The following is a 26,655-nucleotide window of genomic DNA, read 5'->3' as shown; positions in this document are numbered from 1 at the left end:
TGCAGGAGAAAGCCTACACCACCTCCTACTGCTGGAACCAGGGAGCGTTAATCTCTGGGTTTTGAATTCCAACCTAGTGGTACATAGCTAGAGTTTAAGATAAGGATTAAATCCTGATATTAACTGTAATTAAATGGTTTAAAAACAGCTTTAAAAATGCCATTTTCTTGGTGTCATACAGCTCACAAAATCAGAACATGTCATTCTGGTAATGACCCCCAAGTTTTAACTGTCACCAGGGACCTGGTGACATCACTTTAATCTAATTCCCATTAAGGGTTGGACTCATTTGGTTAGGCAAGAGGAAGACTTTGACAAACACTTTGAAAGTATAACTTACACTTTTAGAAGAGAGTGAACTTTCGGTGACAGACACAGTAAGAGCATGATGAGAACATATACTATAAAATATATACTATAAAATATGTACTTCAAAATCTGACTTTTCACACAATTTAAACTAGCTTTCCTCTTCCTAGCCAGTCTTTCACAAACAGAATTACTATCCACTGCAGCTTTTAAATTACATCTTTATACAGAGAATAATTAATTTATATAATAACTTTATGACTAGAGGGAGAATTCTACTACAGGTATTTTAAACTCCATTGCAATTTCAAATGTATCAAGCCAACAGCAGAGCAACGAAAGACACTCTTAGGAAGCACAAACAGACTACTCTGCAGCTCAGAGGGGTTTTTCTAAAGCACCCTCCTCTCCAAGACCAGCGTCGCGTCTAGAGATGTGACTGAGATGATTGGAGCAGCAGCGGCAGCTCACCTTTCTGACTTCTCTTGCTACAGCATAGAGATTCGTCATTTTAAACGGGACTCGCTGCAGTATAGAGCCAAGAATCTGTTTATAAACTGGCTTGGAAGCCTCTCTACAGGAAGAGGCACATTCAGGTTCTTTTCAGCTGGTAAGGCTGCCCTGGAGGCTGAACCATCATTGCAGATGCAAAGAACTTTGATTTAACTTCATTTCCTTTCATTCCTGGCTTTCCCATCAGAACAGTGTTCTAGGGAAAATGTCAAAAAGATAGAAGGCAACCAAGGGTGGCCTTCTGGATCAGAACAAACTTTTCCTACTGTCTGCATGTGTGCAGACTAACTACATTCATGGAAGCAGAAACCAGAATGCCTTTCAGATGGGTGGTGGGTCCTCAAGAAGGTAAGTATTACGTTGAGACCCACTACCACCAATACTCTCGGAAAACATGCATGAAAAGTCCCTCAGCATTCCCTTCAGTTTAAAATGTACCTCAGAAGTTTCTTCAGGCATCTTTCTTTTATTACAACCCACATTCATACTTCAGTAGAATGACTACAGGAGAATCACTAATTTTTTATCTAAACGATGACGTTTGGCAAACGTTATGCAACCAACTATAAATCTACAACAAGCCTCAAACAGTAAAGAGCTAGTAATTACATGATTAGAAACAGCTTGATTATGGGAGAGGAAAGGCAGGCTGTCAACAAACAAACAGCTGCTTTTTATTGCCAACACACAGCCAGATCGTGGGTCCCAGGGAAGGAGTTTGTTTCTGTTTTAGCGGCTATGTTTGCTTTTAAGCATTCTACTCTCTTCTATCCCACCTCCAGAATAGTGAATCAACTTAAACACTGGATATGAACCACAACAGAAGAATCAGATGTGCACAGATAACAAGTAAAGCACTATAGACTTGGATAAAAGTCTAGCTAATCACTAACAGAAGTCTCACGTGCATGCCCCAAGTCAGCTCCAAACGCCTGTCTCTCGCTGTGCAAGACACTCTGTCATGACTTTTGGTGAGAGGCAGCTCAGGCCTCACTTCCTCATTCCTGGATTATGACCATAGCGAGGCTGCCACTCTGGGCCTTTGTTCTGGAAGTTTCTCCTACAGCTTCTTCTGTCCTCCTTGCCTTTGACAGACAGGAATGAACATGTTTATATGTGCCAGTATGAACTGAGCGACCTTGACATTAAATGATCCGATGAATACTTGATAAGCTTAGCATATGAATAAATATTTGGAATAAAACGAACTTTAACAACAACAACAAAGGCTATAGAAAAGTATATGGAATTTATTTAATGTCTCCTAAGAAACAAAAACACTTCCATAGCTTAATCTTCAGGCATTTTCATGTCTATTTTTCTTTGTCTTTTAAACATTTTTGTAGAAAACATATAGGCATCCTTATTTTCCAAAAGGGCATGAAGAAGTGAAATTATTTTCCCAAGGAGACATGGCAAGGTAAAGCCATTTTGCCCCGAGGCTGTGCTCTCCTCACTGAACCACGCTAAAATGAGGACGGTGCCATGAGAATGTTTGTGTAATTTAAGTTTAAGACAGGCTCTGTCTGGGTAAGAATTTCAGCTTTCAGGGAAACTTTGATTAAACACACCCTGAATTATAGCTATTCAACTGCAAAGATGGGCATAGGTCAGTGAACATAGTTTTGTGCCCCCATACAATGATTAACTAAGAATTTTAACCTAGAATTCAAATTTCCTTTACAAACTTAATGGTAAATTTAACATTTCCCACAAAAAATATTTCCCTCTTGTCTCCCTCTCAATTGGAAGGTGAGATTTATTTCAGGTCAAGCTCATGGGACAGACTTGACCAGACATGGTCTGTATCCTGCTGCCGTCACCAGGCCTGGGTGCAGTTAATGCTACTAACTTTTGTTAACACATCCACAAATTTGTATATGAAAAACTAAAAAGTTGCCTAAATCGCACATCTCTGTAAATTTCAAGTTATAAATAATGGTTGGATCACTTTTTAAAGAAGCCTGGCTGTATTTCAAACCATATGAAAGTGGGAGGTGGTGGGAAAGTGGGAATGAGGGACTGGAGACAAACTACTCAGGAGGCTTCTTGTAGCCTACCTATCAGAAGTACAAAGACACACACTAAAGCAAGCAGACAGAGCAAGGCAAAGTGAAAGGTTCAGGATGCACTAGGGATCAAGCTTTCTCCAGGACCAGGCTTTACAAACAGCCGTGAAGCTCTGCACTGAGTTGTGGGTATCTAGAAAAGCAAGACTACCGGATTTAAAAAGCAACTCTCAAGAATAACTATTAAATCTCAATCTTCTAATATATAGCAAAAAAAAATTATGAAGAGAAACCCACTTTTACTAGGTCACATATTGTCCAACAGTGTCTCTTCCCAGACTATTTGTCTAAAATGGTTTTCTTCTACCAGTGAGAAGTCATGGGAATTGGAGAGACCCAATGAGTATGGCTAAAACAAGCTTGCCTACTATCCAACTTCTTCTAACGTTAAATTTCTACCATAGTTGGGGCTGCAGATGGTCATTACTGCTGAGGAAATCTAAAGCAGCCTGCCATGTCTGGGCACATGGTCACTGGAACGGCTTGGCTGTGATGACTGAGAGCAGCTGCCCAGTGCCACCCTTCCCATCCATGCTTACAGACACTGCAGCCCACACTGCCCTGCACTCTCTTCAAACTCCACAAACGAAGTTTCTCCTGCCATCGCCAGCTCTTTCCGAAAAGTATGCTATGGAGTGATCATTTCTGAAGTAAATTTAGGACTCTGAAAAGGAACGTGGTCTGCTAGTTCCCAAAGAAAAGACGAACTAGAAAAGGGATTGTTATTCTTACTTCATGCAAACTGGTGATGTCTCAGATATTAAATGCCTTCATTTTTCTTGTCAATACAATGTCTGACTGATTTCTAAGGTTTGGTCTATAAACGAGTGCTACTGGCAAATCTGGAAAGTGAAAGAGTCTTTCAAAAACTGCCCTGGAAAGATGACCTATTTTTCACTCACCTTCTAGGCAGGTTCACATCAGCAGATTATGCTGGCTATGGCACAGTTCCAATGAAAACAGCCTTCCCAGCCATTCTACGGCTGTTTATGAGTATACAACAGGAGCTTTATATGCACCGTGAGCTAGTCAGATGCTTAGGGTCCCTTCCGACCTCACTCCGCAGTACACACACTTCTGTGTGGTGGGAGGTTCTCAGCTCCTCCCACAACCACCCTCCAGCCACAAATACACACTTGTCAGGGGCTCCTCCAGGAGACTTTTCCAGGGTAGCTGTGTGTGGACACGGCACAGGAAGGGGAAGACTTCTGATGCCTGACTCTCCCCACCCTTGTCTGCTTCCATCTTCATTTACTGAAACCTGGAGGTGTCAATTTATTCCATCAAGACCTCTTCTCAAGTACATACAGGGGCTTAGAAACCATTAAGCTATGTTACCCACTTTCCTAATGGCCCCACACATAGATTCTCAGCCCCACCTTCCCTTGAGGTCATTGGCAAGGACTGTTTGGTTTAGATTCAGTAAGTGCTCACAATAAAATGAGGGAAAAATTTCAAGGTTAAAATTAGACAAAAAGATTACAGAAAAAAAGAAAGAATTGTTTTGTAGATAAACTTCACGCTCTGGTGTTGAAAGTTAAGGTCCACAAATCAAACAGCAGACATGTCTGCAGAGCTGGGCTTTTCCACTGCACCCTCAGTGAATCATGCTGCGGTTAGTTGAAAGTGCTGTTCACATAATAAATTAACCACCTCATTTCCTTCATCACCAAAATATACACAGCACCCCCATACAGATTTGTTTTAATAAAAGTAATAAAGCAAGCCCAGAGGTTATGGCTGTTATGACATAATCACACCTCTGAGAGTTAAAAACACTCACTTGCACATCATGCCTCACAAAGACTTTGCCCCTCCAACAAAACCTAACTGTACTCATGCCTTCTGGGCCCATTTATTTCAAATAAACAACCAAACAAAAGACTTGGACACATCAGGAGAGACTCTCTTTCAATTACACATCTGAAAGCATGCAATTTTACAATTGTGCAACAAACAACTTACATGTCTGCCCTTGGTTATCACAGAATCCATCTCACCCTGGTGAGCAGTGTCCTACAGCACCAAGCAAGTAGCACTCTCGCCCCCAAGCAAAGCTGTTTTCTAAAGTCAGTTGTTCAAAATGTCAGGCCACAGATGCTTTTCTTCCCAAGGACTGAAAAGAGAATTCTCTATAATTCCTAGCAAATGAACTTTCTTTCTAGCAAATGGTATTAAATAGTAAGAATAGTTGAGAGGGAAAGAAAACTTTCATAAATTCATATCGTCTTCTGGGATTGATTTATTTTTCGCTCCTTTAGATTCCTCTTTATGACTATAGAAAGACACTGCAGTATAACTGTCCACAAAAGAAGGATCGGGTAGTGTCGCATGCCACTGGTGAATACACGCTATCATCAGTGTGGCCAGCTCTCCTGCACTGTATCACATTATAATCCCTTTGCAGACATAGGGTTCACGGATCATCTAACCCGACTACATCCGAGTGGTCCCATAGGAGCCACTATGTCACTATGCTACTGATGATGCCTTCTTTTGGATGCAAAATGTAACGGGATCTCAAGCAAATATTATTACCAATGCTGTTCTTTTAATAGCTTTCCACATACAAAGTTATGATTAACGTTTTTGAATGTACCAGATACAAAACATTCAAAATACACACTTTTACATGCTCAGTTCAGAAGTGGCCTTTTTTTTTTAATATTTACACATTTTCTCTTCTTTTTCAGTCATTAATTATATAGTAAAATTTATAATCTTACAGTCCTTGGGTTTTCAACATCCCTCTAAGGTGCTGGGAATTTAATCCAGGACATTCCACATGTGAGATCTGTAGAGTGCTACACCATAGCTCTCAACTACCCCCTCGTGAATATTATTATATTGCAGATAGTCTTTTTGACTAAGATAAAAATTGTATTCAAGATTCTCCATGATATTCCAGTAACTCAGACATAATTATATCTATATAAATACTCAAACTGAACATTTTTAGAGTACTTTTTTTTGTTGTTGAGACAGAGTTTCTCTGTAGCTTTGAAATCTATCCTTGAACTAGCTCTTGTAGACCAGGCTGGCCTCGAACTCACCAAGATCTACCTGCCTCTGTCTCTTTTAGAGTACTCTTAAAGCTGTTCAATGCATGTATGTATGTACATACATAGTATAGTATACACAGTACATAAATAAATAGTATATATAGTGTACTATATATATTATTTGTCCATATCTAACCAATAAAATAATAATAACATATTAAAAAACTTTTTAGGATCGATTAAGAGAGTTAATAAACTTCTATTCTGATATCTAGTTTGTTTTAAAGCAAAGATCCTATCCCAGTGAATTGCACTGTCCTGTAAGAATTACTTCTGTGAAGACAAACACATAGTTCAGAGGGGAAGAAAGAAGAGACGGGTGTGAAAGAACCTTAGTTCTCTCATCAACAGCAATCCTTCCTTCCCCAGTTATTCTCTAAGACAAGGAGGGAAAACAAAGGCACTGGGCAATCAGTTCTTCCTGTCCCAGTAAGATTCTCTCAGGCTAACTAACAACAGAGAAGCACACACAACTTAACCTTCCTACATTTCTCACTCTGCCTATGGGGATTTGGTCTGATTGGGGGCAATGAGGAAATGCAGAAAAGACAGAGTCACTGACACAGAGAATCAGGAAAGTTGGGAATAGGTGGTCTGACTTCTCTGATGACAAAGAAGACTTGGCATCCTGGGAACTTAGCGTGTTTATGTAGAGTTGAACAGAAGTGAGACTACTGCATACAGCTGAGCGAGGGGTGACCATTACATACAGAAAACAGGGAGGTGGGGCTTATGGTATGCAGCTGGATCAAAGGGACAGGTTTGTCTAATCTTGGTAGGGACAAACTGTTGAGGAGCAGTCTTCAATCTGTAAACATCTGGAAGCTATGGTGGCCATTTTCAACATACTATCAACATCCACACATGGATCAGAAGGGAAGGTTTTGCCATTTCCTTCTGTGCTTCTCTCCAAGGGACAGCTTGGCCATTTTCCCCATGATCTGAAGGTAGGGTCTTTGGCATGCCTGGCTCATGTCAGCAACACACATTCACTCAGGACTTTACACACGCTCTGGGCTTCCTCTGCTCCCACATTTTTCAATAGCTGATTTTAACTGAAATTCACCATTGGAAAACAATGCTATAAAGCATCTTCAGAAGACATTTTATGAGTTGAGGTTACTGAGTAAATGGCAGATTTAGCAAGAAGGAATTACTTTCTTAAAAGGTTAATTAGTATTGTCTCCATGTATTGGGCATAAAGTACCATTATACAAGGAGACAAAACAATGTGGAATTAGTCATTCACTACCTCACTTTGGTCACTACCTCAGCTTTGGAACAAATAACATTTAGAGGCATGTAAACAAAGCTTTCACAAGGCCAGCCACCTACTATGAACTAAATTCAAAGGCTTGCAATCCTCATTGGGGGAAAAGCAGCAAAGCTGAAAATCAGAGTAGACCATAGGTGAATGAGACAACACATCTTCAGGTCACTAAGGTCTGAAAAAACAAGGCTCTAAATAAAATAAAAATAAAATAAAAAAAGGAATATGCCCAAAGTAACTTACTAAAATGGGGTGTGAGACAGGAAGGCTGTTTATGAAATACTAAAACCATGTCATCTTAAAGAGTTTACCGTAATCATTCAATGAAACGAGCAACAATACTCAGAGATGAAAATGCTATGGCTGAAACACCTACATGCGTGCACATGCATACGCACACATACCCTCCCCCACTCCTTTGGCAGTCTACACGCTCATGGAAAATGGATCAAGCTACGGAAGTAGACCTCTACAGTCAAAGAACTGAACTAATTTGTAAAATGAATATAAAGGAATAAAATGTTTTAAGGCTTAAAATGTAAGACTAAAGTAAACAAAGATTTTTCAATATATTTGCCTGAATGGAGTTTCATAAAATGTATCATGTATGCATGCGTGTGTGTGTGTAAATGGCTGTGGACAGTAGAACATTTGCCTAGCATGTGTGAGGCCCTGGGTTCAATCTCTTTTACCAGACATAACCATGAGCTTCTCCAGCTCCTCATGTCCATTTCCTTGCATAGCCTTCTCCTCCTGAGGATGTGTCCTCCCATTTATTCAGTTTCCGCCCTCCTTAACCTCCAACTCACACTTAAAAATATCCTAGTTCTGACCTTCTTTAAAGATCTATAAATGTGTCTCTCTCGTGTACATTTCTCCTTCAGTCCTGAATTCACTGCTAATTTCCTTCTCTGTCACTAGTCCAACTATTCTTGTTATGGTCACCATTTCTCTTTATATCAATCTTACATTTTGAAAAGTTATTTGCCAATACATAAAAATGTACATTTTAAAGAAGTACTAGATGATGCCTGATCTTTGTATATCTTATACTATTTTTAACCAGGTTAACTATATCTATCTCTTCCAACATCAGTTCTTTATGGTAAAAGCACTCAGAACCCCTTGCTCTTCTATTCAAAGTGTGCAGTACACAACTGTTTTTGGGGGTCTCCCTGTGTGTAGCAGTGCACTAGAAAGTCTTCCTTAATTTGAATGTAACTCTCAATAAACCCTTCCCTATCTCTTCCTCTTTGCATTTTAAACATGAAAGGCATATTCTTAATCCCATTTACTCTTCGTGATGGTTCATCTATATTGATATTTGCTTCTTCCAATGTTTGGCTTACCTGACAAGAATTCCCATTACCCTGCTACATCACAGAGTCTGTAATGTGCAGTCAAGACACTAGATGCCTTATGGCAATCCTATTCTGGATCAGTAGCACCTCAGGTGGGGCCTGGGAGGCTTTGAGCATGGTATCTTGCTATAATCTGGGTGTTTTCTTGAAACACAGAATCTCATTGTCCACCCCAGGTCCATTGACCCAGAATCTGGGTTGTAACAAGACCTCCACGGGAATCAGCATATCCAAGATAAAAAGTATTAGAGACCAGGGCTCCTACATTTAAGCTGACAAAACAGGCTGTAGGGCTCATTCCTCCCAAACGTCCTACCCCATCACAAGAATGTGCAGTATAAACCATTCTAAGGCAATACTAAGTAGCTTCTGGGGATTTCATAGGACCTGGAGACTAGAGTCACAAAACCTGTTGCCATGTGAGGCCCAACTCAGACCAAGCAAAATAAAATCTCTGAAGGATGTGGTCTGAACTTCTTTTCAAAACTTTCCTGCTCAACCTTAGGCTTTCTAGTTCAGAGTACTTCAGAGTAAGCAAAAGGGGAAGTGCTGTAAAGCTAAGAGTACAGGACGTGTGGTCAGATACTAATAGCACTCTGAAGAACGCCATCAGCAGCCCTGTAAATGAATCTTAACAGTCTGGCCTGGCAAGAGCTCTACCAAGGAGCAGAAGAATATTTCATCATGAAATTCACTGAAGATGGTGTTTGTGAGAACATGTTCTCAAGACAGTATCAAAGCAAGTTCTAAAGACTATTGAATTATGTTCAAGATTAGGTGTCAAACAAAAACATCAATATTAGTACTATGGAAACAAATACTACCTATGATAGCATTTTTTTATTTTTCATTGAAAAATGAAAATTTCTTTTTCTGATTATATATTTTTTAAAATCATCTAAACTCTCACACATTTAGACATGAACATATGAGAAATTAAAAACTGACTGAAAGTCAAAGTTTCCAAGTTAGGGCATATTTAGCATTTGACCCAATATTTCTGCCTATTTTTAATAATATGATGTATTTAACCAATGTTCTAGAGTCCAACACAGTGGAAGAGAGCGTGCACACCCTCCTGGTGTGCCTCCCTGCTTCCCCCTCCACGCCTCTATCAAAGCAGCTATAGACGTATGCTCCTGTGCTTGTCCTTCTGTATTTATACATGACTAGCCAGAAATGGCAGTGCTGTTGGCTATGTTTGAGCCTCATATCAGCTGTATGCTCCTATACACACTCCAGAACTCACCCCCCATCTCCCAGTAGGGAGCTCTCACTGGGTCATTTCGCTGCATACAACACTGAACCATACAGTTACATAATACATACAATACATAAACCATACTAGTTTATCTTTCCGCTTTCCAGACAAAGGACACATGACTGCACATTTTCACCACTGTACATAGTGTTTAAGGAACTTCTTATACCTGACTCCTTGCACCAACATGAGGGGACTTTTCTAGGCTATGCACTTCCAGCAACAGAAACTCAGAGTTGAAGGCCCCACCTCCAACTTTACTGATTTCTAATAGCTCTCTAAAATGCAGCACCAACTACACACCTATAAGGAATGTACAGGATTCTCAATGTTCTCCCTGTATGTTGCCTGTCTAATTGTTTTCTAACCCAGAGAACATTTTTAGATTGAGACATAGTTTAATCCTTCCCTTTATGATCATGTTTTAATATAATATGACTTTTTCAATACTCATGTTAACTAGTTTTTAAATACTTAATACCTTAAAGTTTTATAACTCATGACGGATTTAAATGTTAGTATATAAAAGTTGGAAGCAGTGGAAATTGACATAAATGTGGTTTTACTGCCAAAGTTGACAACATGCAAAGGGCAAACCAATACCAGATAAAGGACATTAGATACGTTCCTGTTAACTCACGGTATCACTAAAATTTTACACCAGGGTACTCGGGTATGTATACAAAGTCTGAAAAAGAAACTGAAGCTAATATTTCAGTGTTGGAAGCTTAATTTACCCAGGTGTAAGAAAACAACCCAGGAGATAATTTTTATATATGACTGCATGGATGCCTTTATGCCAGAAAAGGGCATTAGATCTCACTATAGATGGTTGTGAGCCACCATATGGTTGCTGGGAATTGAACTGAGGACCCCTGTAAGAGCAGCCAGCACTTTTAACCGCTAAGCCATCGCTCCAGTCCCAGGAGATAACTTTTAAAATTGAAAATCTGGGTAATTATTAGCAAATTATAATTTATGAGTTTGGTTCACACTGTTCGTCAAGGTCAATTACTTGTTTATATTCAGTTAGTTCACATGCAAGGAAAGCTCTGACTACTAGACTCTTAAATGTCTTTCCTAACTTTGTAGGCAGGACAGTCTGTGTCCTGCTTAGTCACAGGAGGAGACTGCAAAATCATTTTGGCAGGAAATTAATCTAGGTGGCCGCCTTAGTAAGGTTTCTATTGCTGTGATAAAGGCCATAACCAAAAGCAACATGGGAATAAGAATGTTTATTTGGCTTAGAGGTTACAGTATATTATTGGGGAGCCAAGGCAGGAACCTGGAGGCAGTAACTGAAGCAGAGATCACAGAAGAGTGCTGCTTACTGGCTTGCTCCTCATAGCTTACTCAGCCTGCTCTGTTACAGAGTCCAGGACCACCTGCCTGCCCAGGGGTAGCCCTGCCTCAGTAAGCTGGGCTCTCCTACATCAATTATTAATCAAGAAGACTTGCCTACAGTCCAGTCCAAGTGAGGCATTTTCTCAGTTGAAGTTCCTCTTCCCAGATCACTACAGATTTTTGTCAAGCTGACACAAACCAGTCAGCACAGTGGCTAATGCCTTGGCTTGGGAAGTATTCTGTTTCACCTTTGCCTTAGTTATCAGTGCTAATAATAATAACAGTATCAATCTAAGTAGTCACCCAGACAACTATGGGTGAACTCAGAAGAGTCTCACTCTATAATGACACATTACCCAGTAGTTCAAATGTGTTTTAAAATATCTAAGCAAGCCAGGTGATGGTGCTGCACGCCTTTAATACTAGCACTAGGGAGGCAGAGGAAGGCGGATCTCTTGAGTTTGAGGTCAGCCTGGTCTACAAGAGCTAGTTCCAGGACAGCTAGGACTGTTACACAGAGAAACCCTGTCTGGAAAAAACAAAAGTCTAAGCAAATGACACCAAAAAGATGAGAAGCCTTACCTTTATAGACCTAAACAAAATGACACCTAGCAGGCCTGCAGGTTAAACTGGAAGTGTCCAGTACGTTCTCCATGAAGAGCTGCCTGTTTTGTTTTGATTTATCTGTTTTTAGCCACAATTGATCCCACAGCGGAGAGGAGAAATGCAAATTGCTATCTGTGAGGGTCTACTAGAAAGACATGCAGTGCCCTAGCCAGGTGATTTTCCTTTTACTGTGATCTTCGCTATTCTCAGGAGTGAGGAACAAGGATGGTTTGTACAACCATCTCATTCTCTAACAGCACCAATGATCTAACAGAGAGGTAAACAGAGGAGAGGGCTGCTCTGAGTCCTTGCTATTTCACTGGATATACACTTTACCAAATGCAGGTGCTAATGAGTGGGAAAGGTGCAAGAACACAGTCCCAAGAAGAAACAAAGAACCAGTAAATGGAACTATTTAAACTTAAACTCAGGGTATGACAAGGCCAAGTTAAGCCATCATTCCCCACATCCCACACAACCCTGCGTCATCCTGCTCTCGTCCGGGAGTGTTTTCTTGGGAGTCACACCAAGCCACTTTCCAGCAAAGTCTTTAGGGGTCAATCAAGGATATGCTGTCATTCGACCACACTGGCTGTCTTGCTCTCCAGAAATAATGACAGGCATGTGTTTTTAAAATCAGCTCTCCTCATTTTCTCAGACAAGAACTGGAGCACCGCCGCAAGGACTCTAGCTGCCATTAAACCAAAAGCATTTCAGTTTCCACTGAAATACCACTGGAGTTTCTGCTACTTCATCCAACTTCTGTGAGCACCTTTCATTTTCTCAGTCAGCCATGTTTATCTGGCTGTTCTTGTGTTTTAAGTCAGGATAAAATTTGCATCAAAATCACAAAGTGGACCCAAATGAAAAGAAAGTCAGTCCTACTATGATTTACTGATTTACATAGTATGAAGACGTAACATTACGTGGTTCATATATTGAGATATAGAAATAAATATGTATTTGAAAGCAAAATTAACTAAAATAAAATACATATTCATTATAGAAAATCTGAAAATCTCTCATCCCATCCAGCCTGCCAGGTACTGTCTTCTTCCACAGAAGCTCACAGCTGCATTCTGAGACCAGTTTACTGCTGCACTACTCACTACTGCTGCACTACAACTCTGTGTAACTTGAAAACATCACATCAAGAGTGATTTCTCATGTTAATAAAACTTAGTGAGTTTTGTTGTTGTTGTAGTTGAGAAAAGGTCTTGGTGTGGTACTTAGAGAAGTACTGAACTCTTATTAATTATCCAAGTATCTGGGGTACTTGCAAGTTTATGTGGCTCAAAAGCCTGAACTTTTAATCATGACATGCCATGGACAGACTTTTTATATATTTTCTGTAAATGTTTTAAATAAACCAACACCTAAATGCTTACAAACCAACATGGAAATAATCTAAATTCTTAACAATAAAATATGTAAATATCATACAATACATATAAATTTATGGTAAATAATTTCCCTAACATATCATCTGGCTTCAAGCTTTTGTGTTAACTAATGACTTGTGTGTGTTTGGGGCTATAAGTCCACCAGGCCTTTTCTATTATTATTATTATGATTATTATGATTATGATTATTATTATATTAATTATACTATTATTCATGCTTAATATCTTTTAGAAATTCCTGAGTTCCATCCACTGATGGGACTCCTTATTTTTGCAGCTATTCACAGAAATATGCATTTCCCTGGGTACAGACTCACGTGCATATGTCTTTTCTGCCATCTCCTGGAATGTAGGGTGTCCACACTGGGGGTGGTAATGCAGTTAAAGAACACAGTGAGTTGGTCTAGCTTTCATTATCTGCTCAAGTATGTGCACCCTGAATTAGCATGGCTACTTCCCTTAGTCTCAGACAAGTAGACTCAACTTGGATATCTCCTAGGCATCTCAAACCAACATGTTCAAGGTGGAAATAATGATCTTTATCCATAAAGTTTCTGTACCAAGGCATAAAACACATTAACAGTACACCTCTTTGAGCAAATCCTTAACAATATCTCTTCCCCTACTGACCACGCAGTCCCCACGAAACAGACTCCTTTCTACATTAACTGCCGCCAGTGTTGTCCGAGCACCATCCGCTCTCACACGGGCCAGTTAACAGCTACTTTAATTAGTTGTCCTGCTTTTCCTGGTCTCATTCGCTCTCAGCAGACTGAACAAACCAATGTTTAAAATTACAAATCATTCCATTACCTTGATTAAAATTTGCCTGTGATTTCTTAGTGCTGTTGGAATAAATTCAAGGTTCTTTGAAACTAAAGACTACGTCTGAATTTCAACCTGGAGGTCAGTCCTCTACTAAAGACTTAAAGATACCCTTAATGTCAAAACTTGGTAGGCTTCCTGGGTTCCATAAATCTGAAACATTTCTCTTTTCTCTAACCTTGAGGTGTTCCAAACTTCATCTGCATATGTTACAAAAACACAAGGTGGTACTCCTTAGATACCAGGTATTTCTAGTGATCCCTTAATGACTATCGTCCCCAAACGAACAAGCCCAGTTAAACATCTTTTGTTAGACTTTTTATCACTGTGAATAATACCTGAGCAAAACTATTTAAGTAAAGAGATTTATTTGGTTCAAGGTTTCCGAAATTTCAGTACATCATGACAGGGAAAGAATAGTAAGGCAATACAGTCTACCTCCCGGTGGCCAGGAAGCAGGGAGAAGCATGCCTGTGCTGTCTGGCCTCCCTTCCTTTCTCCATTCATTCCTCTGCTCTTTAGTCTATTAGGTGGTGTCATCCACAAAAAGAATACATTTTTCCCCCTTACTAGCCCTCTCTGGAAATGTAACCACACACATATCCCAGTGTATAACTAATCTCAATGACATCTCTCAACTCAATCAATAATAAGCATTAAAAAAGTATAGTTAGCACTACCACTATAAAATGCTAATACTCTCAGTTGAATCATAATCCATGTGACATGTTAACCCAAATTCTGCTACTGTTTGATTCTGGGGCACAGCATGTTGGTTGCGTTATAGTGTTAAGTAATGGGGTAGAACTGAATGATTTCTAGAGTTTCTTCCATCTCTGGTAGTCACAGATGCCATGACCACATAATACTTCTCTAGGAAAGAAGTACAATGCAGCACCACTTAAATTCCATGAAAACTAGGGTGGAAAATACTGTCTCTCAGATCTAAGAAGTACTTTCTTGCCAGGAGGATTGCCTATATTTCCATCACTTAAGAAACTGAGGTAGGAGGATTGCCGTGACTTAGAGACCATCCTGGGTTACTTACGGACTTCCAGGCCAGCCTAGGCTACAGTAAGACTCTATCAAAAAACCAACCCAAACAACAAGGACTACTTAGTCTTGCACACTGGCTAGGCTGAGCTTGAACTTATAAATGCAAGGACTCTTCCTGTCTCAGCCTCCTGAGTAGCTGGAAGTTTAAGAACATATCACAGGAATAGTGTAGGAAAGAATTTCAACAAAAAGGAGAACACTTTTGACACAAGTCTTCTGGACTCCATGTACCATGAGTTCTCTATACGAGTCTTATGTAACCAAGGATTCAACTTGCCAAGGTTTACTGCTGTCCTCAATCATTCAGTGCATACATACAATCTCAAGACTTGAAAATACAGTATCTACAAAAACCACAATGATAATGTCATTGGAGCAACAATTACAAGACTTTAGACTGTTCAGGGTCAAAACCGAAAACTAATAATGACCAAACAGAAATGAATACTCTGGTACAGTAAATACCAGAGGTTTCTCCTGGGAGACCAGAAACAAGCAAGAGTTCATTCTGGTTTAAACAAAGAGCCACACAGCCCAATGGTCCACAGAACCTCCATTTTTAGAACAGAGTTAAAAAGACCACCATGACTGGCTTAATGCTTTCAAAGTCTTTAAATCTGATTATGGACAATTTTTAAACCTGATCAAAATAACTAAGACAAGAAAAAAAAAAGGAAAGTAGTCTCTCTTTCCCTGTGAGTTGAAACTTTTATTACCTTCCTATCAACTGTATAACTTTTGAAAATGAAAATCTACTTCCAGTAATGATTAAATATAACACCAGATTTAAGCATACTCTTTGTATTGCCAGATTTCAAAAATTAAATGATCCACATTGCTTTACCTGGTACATTCCAACTCCAATGTGCTTCGGCTCAATTTTTACTAGCTCAGCTAATGGATCTTGAACACGCCTTGCTATGGAAACTGAAAAAAACAGAATCAGAAAACAAGTATGACTTAATGTAAAAAGCAATACTCAGATAATTACTTAGGTTATGTCCTTATGATACAAATATTTAACCTATCCCTCTAGGGCCCACCTCCAATTTAATTAAGTTTCAAAGTACTCTCTTTTTCCTATGCAAAAAGGAATGAATACAATATTTCAGACATAATTATATCACCAGGACTACAGGCATTATTTATTATTTTTGAGTCAAGGTCTCCTTCTGTGGCCTTGACTGGCCTTAAACTTACTATGTGCCATGATAATCCTCCTGCCTCAGCCTCCTAAATGCTGAGATTATAGACATGAGCCATCACATCTGGCTAAGACTCCCAGGCATTATTAAGACACATACAGAAAGGACTACAGGAAAATAAACAAAACATTTAGCTCTTATTTTCATACAATTATCTCTTCATTCTTTAAATAAAGCTTAGGTAGTAGGGTGCTTTTTGCTTTAAAGAGTATGGGGATATTTGCTTCAAATAATCTTACATTGCTACCGATATGATACAGCTAATATTCTTATTAAAAGTAGATTGGATGTTAATAATAAATGGATGTTAGAATATTAAAAGGCAACCATGTTATACTGGTTAGTAAATACACTTGGGTGATTTAAATATGGCTGTAGGGTATACTGAGTCTGCTCTGGAATCTACCCACTTAACCACACCCCTTTCCACACCATCACAGTGCATCATCAAGAAACCAGAAGTACGGAAACTTACTGCTATAGAAGCTTCATCAAATACATACATATAAGAAAGTAATCTAAACGGAGTTACCAAATAATATGGGAGTCAATGTGCTAACAAGACATATTTTGCCACCAAGTATCTCTGGTGCCAGGAAAGCATTACATCTTATTGAATCATTGGCCAAAGGGGCCTCATGAAAACCTCCAAACATCACAGGTATTGCCCAGGCTATTGGTTACTTTCCACAACCAAATGGTAAGGCCCTATTGCTGAAAACAGCACTTGCCTATGTCATCTAACATGGAGAAGTCCAGCTGGTGTCTAACTAAAAGTTTGCCCCCCTACTGACTAGTGTTAATGGTACTGGAGGGTACCCTGAATGCTACTAGAGGAGAAAGTTAATAATCACTATTTCTCAGTTACAAACATTACTATCTAGCACAGTGATGTGACTACAAGATGCACTAGTGTGACAGTGGTACAAGTGTTATAGGAGTAACCAACTACTTTATGATTCAATTTAAAGCCCACTCCATGAGATGGAACCCATACCTGCAGCCAAGAACCTGAAACTAGGTAGGTCATGGGCCCTGGGGGAAAACCTACTACTGTTATTCTGCTAAAAAGATTATGGCAATGAAATGACCCCTAATGATATACTGCTATGTCCAGAGATCAGTGTCTTCCTCAACTCTCATCAGAGAAGCTCCTTCTTGCAGTAGATGGGCACTAACATGAAGACCCACAACTGGACAATGTGCAGAGAATGAGAGACTTCAGAGCACTTAGTCCTAAATAGGATGTCTTCATTAAGCCCTCCACTTAAGGCTCAAAAATCTATGTGGAAGAGGAAGCAGAAAGATTTTAAGAGCCAGAGATAATTAATTATTCCAAGCAAACAGTGTAAACAGTATCTTCCAGACACAACAGGACTGATATACATACAAACTCACAAAGACTGTGCCAACAACTAACAAGACTTGCACAGGTTCAAGCCAGACTGGGCCCAGCATTGAGAGGGGGTGGAGTGCACATGGACCCCTAGCCAAGAGGCTATCTTCATTTGATGCCCATTGTCAAAGGAAAAGTCAGTTTTCTCCAGAGGAATCTCACTAGGTATATTTACTGTACCTCAGAGCAGGCCCCCAAGCCCAGGAGCAGTTAGTCAAAATAAAACAAACATTACTTTGTAGACTTTTTTTTTTAAATATCATTTTGCTTTGAGCATTTTTAAACCTTTTGCTTATTTTGATTTCTAGTTTTGGAAACAAATTTTGTGTTTTTGTTTGTGTTTGTTTTGTTTTTTTAAAGAGAGAGAAAGAACATGAAGTCGGGTAGGTAGGGTAGAGAGGATTTTGGAAGAATTGGGGGATGAAAAAAAATGATCAAAATATATTATATGGAAGAATTTATACAAAAATTAACTTCAAACATTCTTTCATCTACATCATGATTTTTATTCAACTACTCTGTTATCAGCTTTTATTAAATATTCACAAAATTTTATATCTAATCTAATTTGTAAGACATTCTTAGAAGGGAAATACACTAATTCTTATGAATAAAGGCCTGAGAAAACTTAAAATATTGGAAAGTATAATTATCAATTCAGTAAAAAGATATAAATGATGATAGTAAGGGATACTGTGACATGAAGTTAAGCACTAGAGTAATGGGTCTCGGCCCGTGGGTCACAATCCCTCTGTGGATTTAAAGACCTTTTCACAGGGAACACACATCATATATCCTGCATATCAGATATTTACATTATGATTCATAACAGTAGCAAAATTACAGTTATGAAGCAGCAACAAAAATTATGTTGAGAGTCACCACAAGATGAAAAACTGTATTTAAAGGGTCACAGCATTAGGAGGGTTGAGAACCAATGAATTAGTAAATAGTCTTTAAACTTTGTCTTATTATCTAATAATATTAAATAGAAGTGTTGAGGTGGTTTGAATGAAAATGGACCCCATAGGTTAACAGGGATTGGCACTATTGGGAAGTGTGGCTTGTTGGAGTAGCAGTGGCCTTGTTAGAGGAAACGTGTTAATGGGGGTGGGCTTTGGGGTTTCAGAAGCCCAAGCCAGGCCTTGTCTCTTATTTCCTGCTGCCTGTTGATCTAGACGTAGAACTCTCAGCTCCCTCGTCAGCACCATGTGTGCCTGTGTGCTACCATGCTTTCCTCCATGATGATAATAGACTAAATCTCTGAACTGTGAGCCAGCCCCAATGAAATGTTTTCCTTTAGAAGAGTTGCTGTGGTCATGGTGTCTCACACAGCAATAGAAACCGTAATGAGACAAGTGTTTATTTTTAAAATCTAACATTCATCTCATTTTATCACATTCCTTCTCATTAGAAAGTACCCTAGTTAGTTTTTTGCCAACTTAATACAATGCCTCCAGGAGAGTGGACTGTATGGCATTTTCTGGATTAATGACTGACACGAGAAGGCCCAGTCCACTGGAGATCGTGCCACTCTAGGAAGGTGATCCTGGGTTCTAAGGAAGCAGACCGAGCAAGCAAGAGGAGCAATCCTGCAAGCTGCATCTCTTCCTGGCCTCTGCATCGGCTCCTGCCCCCTGGTTCTTTGTAACTCAGCTTTATGTTTACAAGTTCCACTCATGGCATGGCATGTTTTAGTACTTCACCCTTTCTATGGTTGTGTGGAAACAATGCATTTCCTTCATGTAGTCATGGCTGCTGGACATCTGGATTGTTCCCAGCTTTCGGCTACTGTGACAGGCGGTGCTGAGCACTGGTGTTTAAGTACTTGCTTGACTTCTTCTTTCCCATGTTTGAGCACACACCAAGGAGCACACTGCCGAGTCATGCAAGACTTCTGTTTCAAGTGTCCTCACCACTTTGTAAACAGACTGTCATCAGCCCTCTTCCTTTGGACCCACCCTTCACCCCCCCAACATACTTCCAAAGGTGCCCACACACTCCTGAGTCGGTAGGTGTGCCACAATCTTATGGTTAGCTGCCTGTGTGTGTTCAAGTATGCTATCTGCTGTCTTAAGATTCAACATGGTCGGAGCTGGCTCACTCATGTATGTCTCACATCTGGTTTCAGGTTTCAAAACTTGCGTCTCTCTCATCTCATTCTTTCTGGCCCTTGTTTTTATCTGTTCATGTTTCTATCATTTTTTTAAAAAAGGATTTTAGAAATAAGGGAAAGAATGAAGGCAACATTCACTCTGCAGTGCTAACTCAGAAATCTACTAGTTCTATCAACTGAATGTTAAGCCTTCTCATTTGCTTTATTGTGGGGACATAAACATTTAATACAAGAACAACTGTTTTCAATAAGCTGATAAAGATGACATTATGATGGTTATTTCAGATACATTTTAATTCTTCTAAAATTGTTATAATTCTGTCATATTCTAGCTCAGCAAATTTATAGAGGGTTTATATAAATCTATTTTCAGTTGCTATAACAAAATTCCTGACACTGGGTCACTATTTTTTTTTTTTAAAAAAAAGGCTCATTCAAATTCAAATCATACATGTAGAGTTAGAAAGTCTAAGATTGATTGGCCTCATCTATTTGGCTTCTGGTAAGGACTGAATGGATTATGGCATGGAATAAAGAGAAAAACCACAGGCTGAAGGGGTAAAGAACAGTGTGGCCTCTTATGGACGTGCTCTTAGGAAAAGCTGTTTGCCCATTCTGAAGGTGATAGCTTTATGGTTCAAAGACCCAGGACTAGACTCCAGTTATCTAGGTAAGGTTCAACCATCTATCAACAGTGCCATGATAGGGACCAAACTTCAATCATCTTAATCTGGTCAGAAACCACCTCTAAAGTATAAAAGTGGTTAGAGGTGTGAAATGATATAAGAAATCATCCTGGGTGCAAATTACCAGGAAACAGCAAGATGTTAGACAACAATAAGACATGAGAAGGAAGTGGGCCCTAGGAACCAAGGAGTCTCTAAGTTTCTTAGACTATTTCCTTAAGGACATACTTTGAAGATTTAAGTGTCTTGATAAAATGCTTTGAGTTGGAATAAATTAAATCTCATCACTTTCTGCATAAATGCAAGCTGAGCTAGAAGGAAGGTATAGCTGCAATGAGTTACAGACTGAAGACACCGCTAGTCACACTCTCACATCAGAGGCACAGAAGCAGGCGGAGAGGGGTCATCTTTTTCTAATCTTCTCTCTTCAGAAGGCATTACTGGACACTGTAATCTGGTTTTCACCTGTAATTCTAGCACACTTGTGCACCTGCATAGCTCAGCAGTTAGGAAAAAACATCAGTTTCTTGAGAAATGGGGAAGCCCAAGAAGCTATTTCCTCCCAGAAATTATGGCAAAGGTATTCTTTCTAAAACTCTGTTGGAAGATAAAGCCAACTTGGAGAGTTCTTCTACTTTCTTTTTAAAACTATTCAGACATTCTACATACAAATATTACAAGCACACTCACAAAATGTATGGCCGCTAAAGCCTTAATTTTTTTCTTCTGTAAAGTGGGAAGGATCTTGGTGCAATGTCTCCTGCACACTGAGTAAGAGAGATGAGAATCACAGTTCCCACACGGATGGCTATTCCCACTCCTACCACAGTCACCCACAGCACTGTTCTGAGGCAAGCTCCACGTGAGAGCACGGGAAGAGGCTGAGCTGCTGTGACAGGGGAGCCGTCACACAAGAAGCAAGATTTGAGAAGATAGTTCACCCAGGAAACTGTGTAATTTCAACAGTTATCTAAAAGGAACAACAGGGGCTTTCAGATTAAGAAAAATTAAGCTTTTGATCAAAGCAAAAATATTTCCAGGTATAGAGTTAAAAAACTAAAAGTCAGTGAAAATATTTTAGGACAAAAATTAAAACATCAATTTTTAAAGAAAGTAACATAGTTATTCCCTATTACACAGAAAATTACTCTAAAATTTTATTTATACCAATTACTTTCCCTAGATGTCTCAAAGTATTTTAATTTTCAATTACAAAATTTTAACTATTCTACATCCTAAACATCAAAGCAACCAAGTACAAATAAAAAAAAAGGCATGGTTTTTAATGTAATGCATTACCATGACAGGCTCAATCAGAGGTCAAGAGAGAATATTCAGTTGCCAAGCATTTAGCAGTAAAACAAAGTATGTTCACATCGGAACTGCATTTTTTTATATTTCTGCTACTTACTGCCAAGAAAATGCGATACTGATTATTTAATAATAATTATATTTTCTTGGTTATTGAACTCTAGCATCTAATTTTAATAAGACTTTCGTGTTAAATTTTCATTAATTCTAGAGTACTGTGAGGTATTTAAAAACATAAGAGCACTGTTCCTCATGTTTTTCATAATTCTTAGTATTAGTTTAATGTACATGAATGTGCCAAGTCTTACAGATGTGACATTGCTTTTATGTAAAGTATTTAGTTTGTCATATATGCAAATCCAGACTATCACAATTCCATGCCGTGTCATGGAGCATGCCTACGCACCTGCACTCCTCAGGTTGGGGTCCAGCCCTGGCATCTCTTTGTTGGCTTCCGGGCTGACGCTGTAGATGGAGGCCCCTGCTTCACTGACGATACTGAGGAAACAGAAAGTGGGAACATTTTTTTCCAAACGTTCCATCTGGTCAAAGAGAGTAAGGGAATGAAACTAAGCATCACAAGAAAATACCAAGGCAAGGTGCTCTCTGCAGAGCTAAACAAAAACTACACTATCAACTATTCCACAATATAAATAGCACTGAGATATGCTTATCTGCCTTTCTGTAGAGCAAAAACACAGGCTTAGTACTCCTGTATTTAGGAAGCACTCTTGACTGACATTTATGAATTCCACTGGAATCAATCGCCCTAAGCATCTTGGGAAGTATACAATCATGGTATGGCAGTTATGTGCATGGGTGGACACGCAGCAGAGGCCATTGTCATAACACTACTGTTGTTATTACCTGGTTCTAGTTAACAACATACATGAAAAAGAAAGGTCAGATAGGCTACCATCCTTTCAGGAGGGTTCAGAACCATCCTTTGAGCAAACCTGAAGCTTTCACTTCAGGAAGGAACTCAAGCATCAGCTCATCATTTCCTCACTCAATGCACCACACAAATCACCCTCTTCCTGTCTTCTGTGGCTCCAAGTACTTTATACACTACAATGAGAACAACCTCTCAGACACCATTGGTACAGTGGTTGACCAAACATTTTAAATTGGAGTTCTTGTTTATGACATAAAATCTAAGAAACACTATTTACTTTTCAGCACCCAATAGACCCTCAGCAGTGTGGATCCAGAGAGAATCATGTCAGTGTTTTTATTCTTCTTTTAGCGACCTCTCTCATTCTGGGTTCCTCAAATTCCACTTTAACCACCTGAGACAAACTTTGATAATGTTTAACATATTGCCCTTTGCTAATAATCAAACACGGAGAAATCAAAAGGAAAACTCTAGATTGAAACTCTAGTTGTCTAGTGACAACTGTAAGTCACTAACACTTGAGATTATTCTAGAGCAGCAGTTCTCAACCTGTGGGTCTTGATCCCTTTAGGGGTTAAGATTTCCTGACATCCTGCATATCAAGAGATTTATATTATAATTCATAACAGTAGCAACATTATAGTTATGAAGTAGCAACGAAGTGATTTTATGGTTGAGGGTCACCACAACATGAGGAACTGTATTAAGGGTCACAGCATCAGGAAGGCTGAGAACCACTGTTCTTGAGAGTCTGAAGATGGGAAACAGAAGCACTGCTGTTGAAAAGCATGGCTGATGTTCGTTCCTCAGGAACACCACCATGAGGATAGCCGAAGAGGTAGCAGAGCAAATGTTTTCTGAAGCACAAAACCAAGTCCTCCACAGAAATAAGCTTACTAGTGAGTCGGGTCCTATTTATAGGTAGGCAACGTGCTCAAAGTCACTACTAACGAGCGAGCAACCGTGCTGGGTCTGTATCCTACCTGCCTGGTCCCCAAGGCTGAGCTCTGGACCCCCACAGCTGAGTAACTACTAAAGGACTATACTATTCTCATTGACATGAGAGTCCAGTTCTGTCAGCACCTCTCCTAAGATTCACTTTCTTAACAACCGGTCTTTTAAGAACTCATACCTTCATCTAGGTATGCCACATCTTCACCTAGAACCTAAACAAAAACTGAGTTTGTTTTCTTTAGAACTTAAACCATGTCCAAGATCAATGAAATTCCTTAACTTGAACAAGTTTGACCTAAGAGAAAATTGTGCTTTTCTCTCCAATATAAGATCTAGATTATCCTCATCTTCTACTGCATACTGGTTAAAGATAAAACGCAACATTAAATAAAACGAAGTGAAGAAAACACAGGCTGGTGAAGTAGGTCGGCAGATAAAAGCTTTTGTCACCAAGTTTTACGACCAAACTGAATTCGATGAACTCAACTGCCAGAACTCACAGAGAAAGAGTAAAAGGAGAGAAGTGGCCTCTGAAAAATGGACTCTGACCTTCACTAGCGAGACAAGGCACACATGTCTGCATGTTCTCACAATAATAATAAATAAAACTTAGAAATGTAAGCCCCATGAATTGAAAAATCTTGGTGTGGCCCAGAAAGATGAAGCTAAATGTCACACACATTAGGAGGGCATCACTTTCATTACAGCTGTAACTAAATGTCACACACATTAGGAGGGACATCACTTTCATTACAGCTGTAACTAAATGTCACACACATTAGGAGGACATCACTTTCATTACAGCTGTAACTGGCTTCTGGTGAACTACACAGTGAGCAGCAGGTTTAGTTAAAGTTACATTCGAAATGCTTGTGCTTATGCATACTTTGCCCTAGGAAAATGGGTGAAACTACCACAAGAGGACACTACTCAGGGATCAGCTATGGAAAGCACCATTTCAACACAAACCAAACTATCCTAATGAAGTCCTTTCTAAAAAATTTTAACTACTGATGGGCTGCAGCCTGAACCCATTATTAAAAGAAAATATTTTTTAAAAATCTTTCTACAAATGTACTTTATATCATTTCCAGAAATTTCCAAAGTTATAATTATTTAAGTGAAGGGAACTTAAATGGTAAATTAAAATTTTAATTAACTGTGGCCTTTAATAGTACGGTACCTGAGAATTTACCAAATGATTCACTGTCTCTTGAAGGTTATAATTCTCAACAAACTGAGGGCAAATAGTTGCAAAGAAAAGTACTCAGATAATAAATATTCCTCCAAATTCCATACTGCCACTTCTTTTAAGCAGAGGAATACAAAACAGATGTGACACACTGTACTCAAAGATTTTCGATTAACATTAATATTAAATCAATACAAAATGTAGAAATTTTCATGCGTCATACTTACTGAATGGGTCCAACAAAGAGTTAAAGTACTAATTATGGATCATAAAGCTAAATAATCTAGACAAACAGAAACTCAGCACTGATTACTCCAATATAAAACATATACACACCTAAGATGTGGATGTGTCTAAAATCAAAACAAATCAGAGTGGTGACAATTTTTTACAAGAGAATTTGCTGAGAACAAAAGCTATAATTTCCCTCTCCCACCGTTTCATTCCTGTTTCAAGTTCAAGGGCACACACTCAACAACAGAATGTGTGTCAGATTTATCAGGCATCCTCTGTTTAATTATGTCTAGCAGTCAAGTATAGGGAATTATCCCAATCAAATTCAGAAATATGAAGAAAATAACTTTGAACTTTGTAAAAGTATCATGTGTAAGTATGTACTGAGAATTTTATTTAAAAAGTAAGCTTCTCTCCGGCACAAACCAGTATTAAAATCATAGCAATTTGATTAGTTTATTTATTTGACCATAAAGTCAACAGGAGTAACAGAAACTTACTATGTGGAGTATTTTAGGAGAGAAAGTTGCACATGAACTAACGCTTTAAGAATCTCACAGTGAAGGTCCTTTGAAATATACAGCTAAGACAAGCACCTAAATGGAGACATTTGACATCTTGAGCTTGTAATACAAAAAGGAATATTTTAGAAGCCAACATGGAGTTTCATTTCCCCAGAACCGCATGCTATTATGATGATTCTCTAGAATTAAATAGGCCATTTTAGAAACACTATTTTGGGGTCTTCTGTGTCTTTTTATGTTTAAAAAAAAATCAAGCCATACCTTCACAACCTAAAAAGTCAGACATCTACAATATAGAAACAATTACGGTCAATTCACTAAAAAACTTCTCCCAAAACTCTCTAAGTAATAATACTGTATTTTTTGATTCCTCTAGTAAAATTTAATGACGGTGTTTATATAAAATAGATCATAAATCAGCAGCTGATTCTTTTCTTAAAGAGTTACTTCAGTTTCAGAATTGAAACCTCTCAGCTCTAACATGACAGACTGCATTTGATAAAATCTTGAGAGCACTTGTCTTAGTGACTCAGATCGTAAGAGAATGTGGTGCCTTTTGCTTTCTTCTTTACAGACCTAAGAAGAAAAAGTGAGATCTTCTTCATAAGAAAAGCTTGGGTTGTTAGTTTTTCCTGGAATTACTAACAGTTTTCACATTCATTAGAGAGGCTACGCAAAGCCTCGGCATGAATTTCTTCCTCTTTCCCCATTTTCCAAATATGAAAATAGCTTCCTCTGATGCTTAAAATAAATCACTTGCTTTCTTATGTTAGTGGAAGAATTTAATTCAAAAGTAATTTACTTAAATAAAAATGTAGCTACTGAGATTACAAAAAAAAAAAAAAAATCAGCCAGGGCATGATTCCTCCATTATTACAGAGTGCTGTGTTTCTAATTGGTCCTAATTCTGTGGTTCCTTCTTTTTGTCTTCCTAAAATGTATGTATCATACCTCTGGTATGTTGAAAAGCTAGCATTTCACTCAAGTCTTCAAAACAATTTTTCTAAATGCAGTTCTTCCGAGACTGGAAGCATGCATAGAGAAACTGAAATGGGTCCCGGAA

General features: G+C 38.8%; 1 protein-coding gene across 3 annotated transcripts in view; it reads right to left on the bottom strand.

Annotated features, from left to right (window-relative positions):
• Positions 1-26,655, bottom strand: part of Srbd1 (S1 RNA binding domain 1) — a 179,327-nt gene that overhangs the window by 56,529 nt on the left and 96,143 nt on the right. For all 3 annotated transcript variants that reach the window (XM_048416098.3, XM_048416099.3, XM_048416097.3), the window contains 2 exons: positions 22,200-22,291; positions 15,924-16,006 (listed from right to left, as the gene is read on the bottom strand). In XM_048416098.3, the coding sequence (XP_048272055.3) occupies positions 15,924-16,006; positions 22,200-22,291 (175 nt within the window). The remainder of the gene's footprint in view (positions 1-15,923; positions 16,007-22,199; positions 22,292-26,655) is intronic.

The sequence above is a fragment of the Myodes glareolus genome, chromosome 6 (assembly GCF_982192425.1).
Source record: "Myodes glareolus chromosome 6, mMyoGla1.1, whole genome shotgun sequence".
NCBI classification, from domain to species: domain Eukaryota; kingdom Metazoa; phylum Chordata; class Mammalia; order Rodentia; family Cricetidae; genus Myodes; species Myodes glareolus.
The sequence above is the reverse complement of the archived record's forward strand: the minus strand, read 5'-3'. Positions and strand labels throughout refer to the sequence as shown.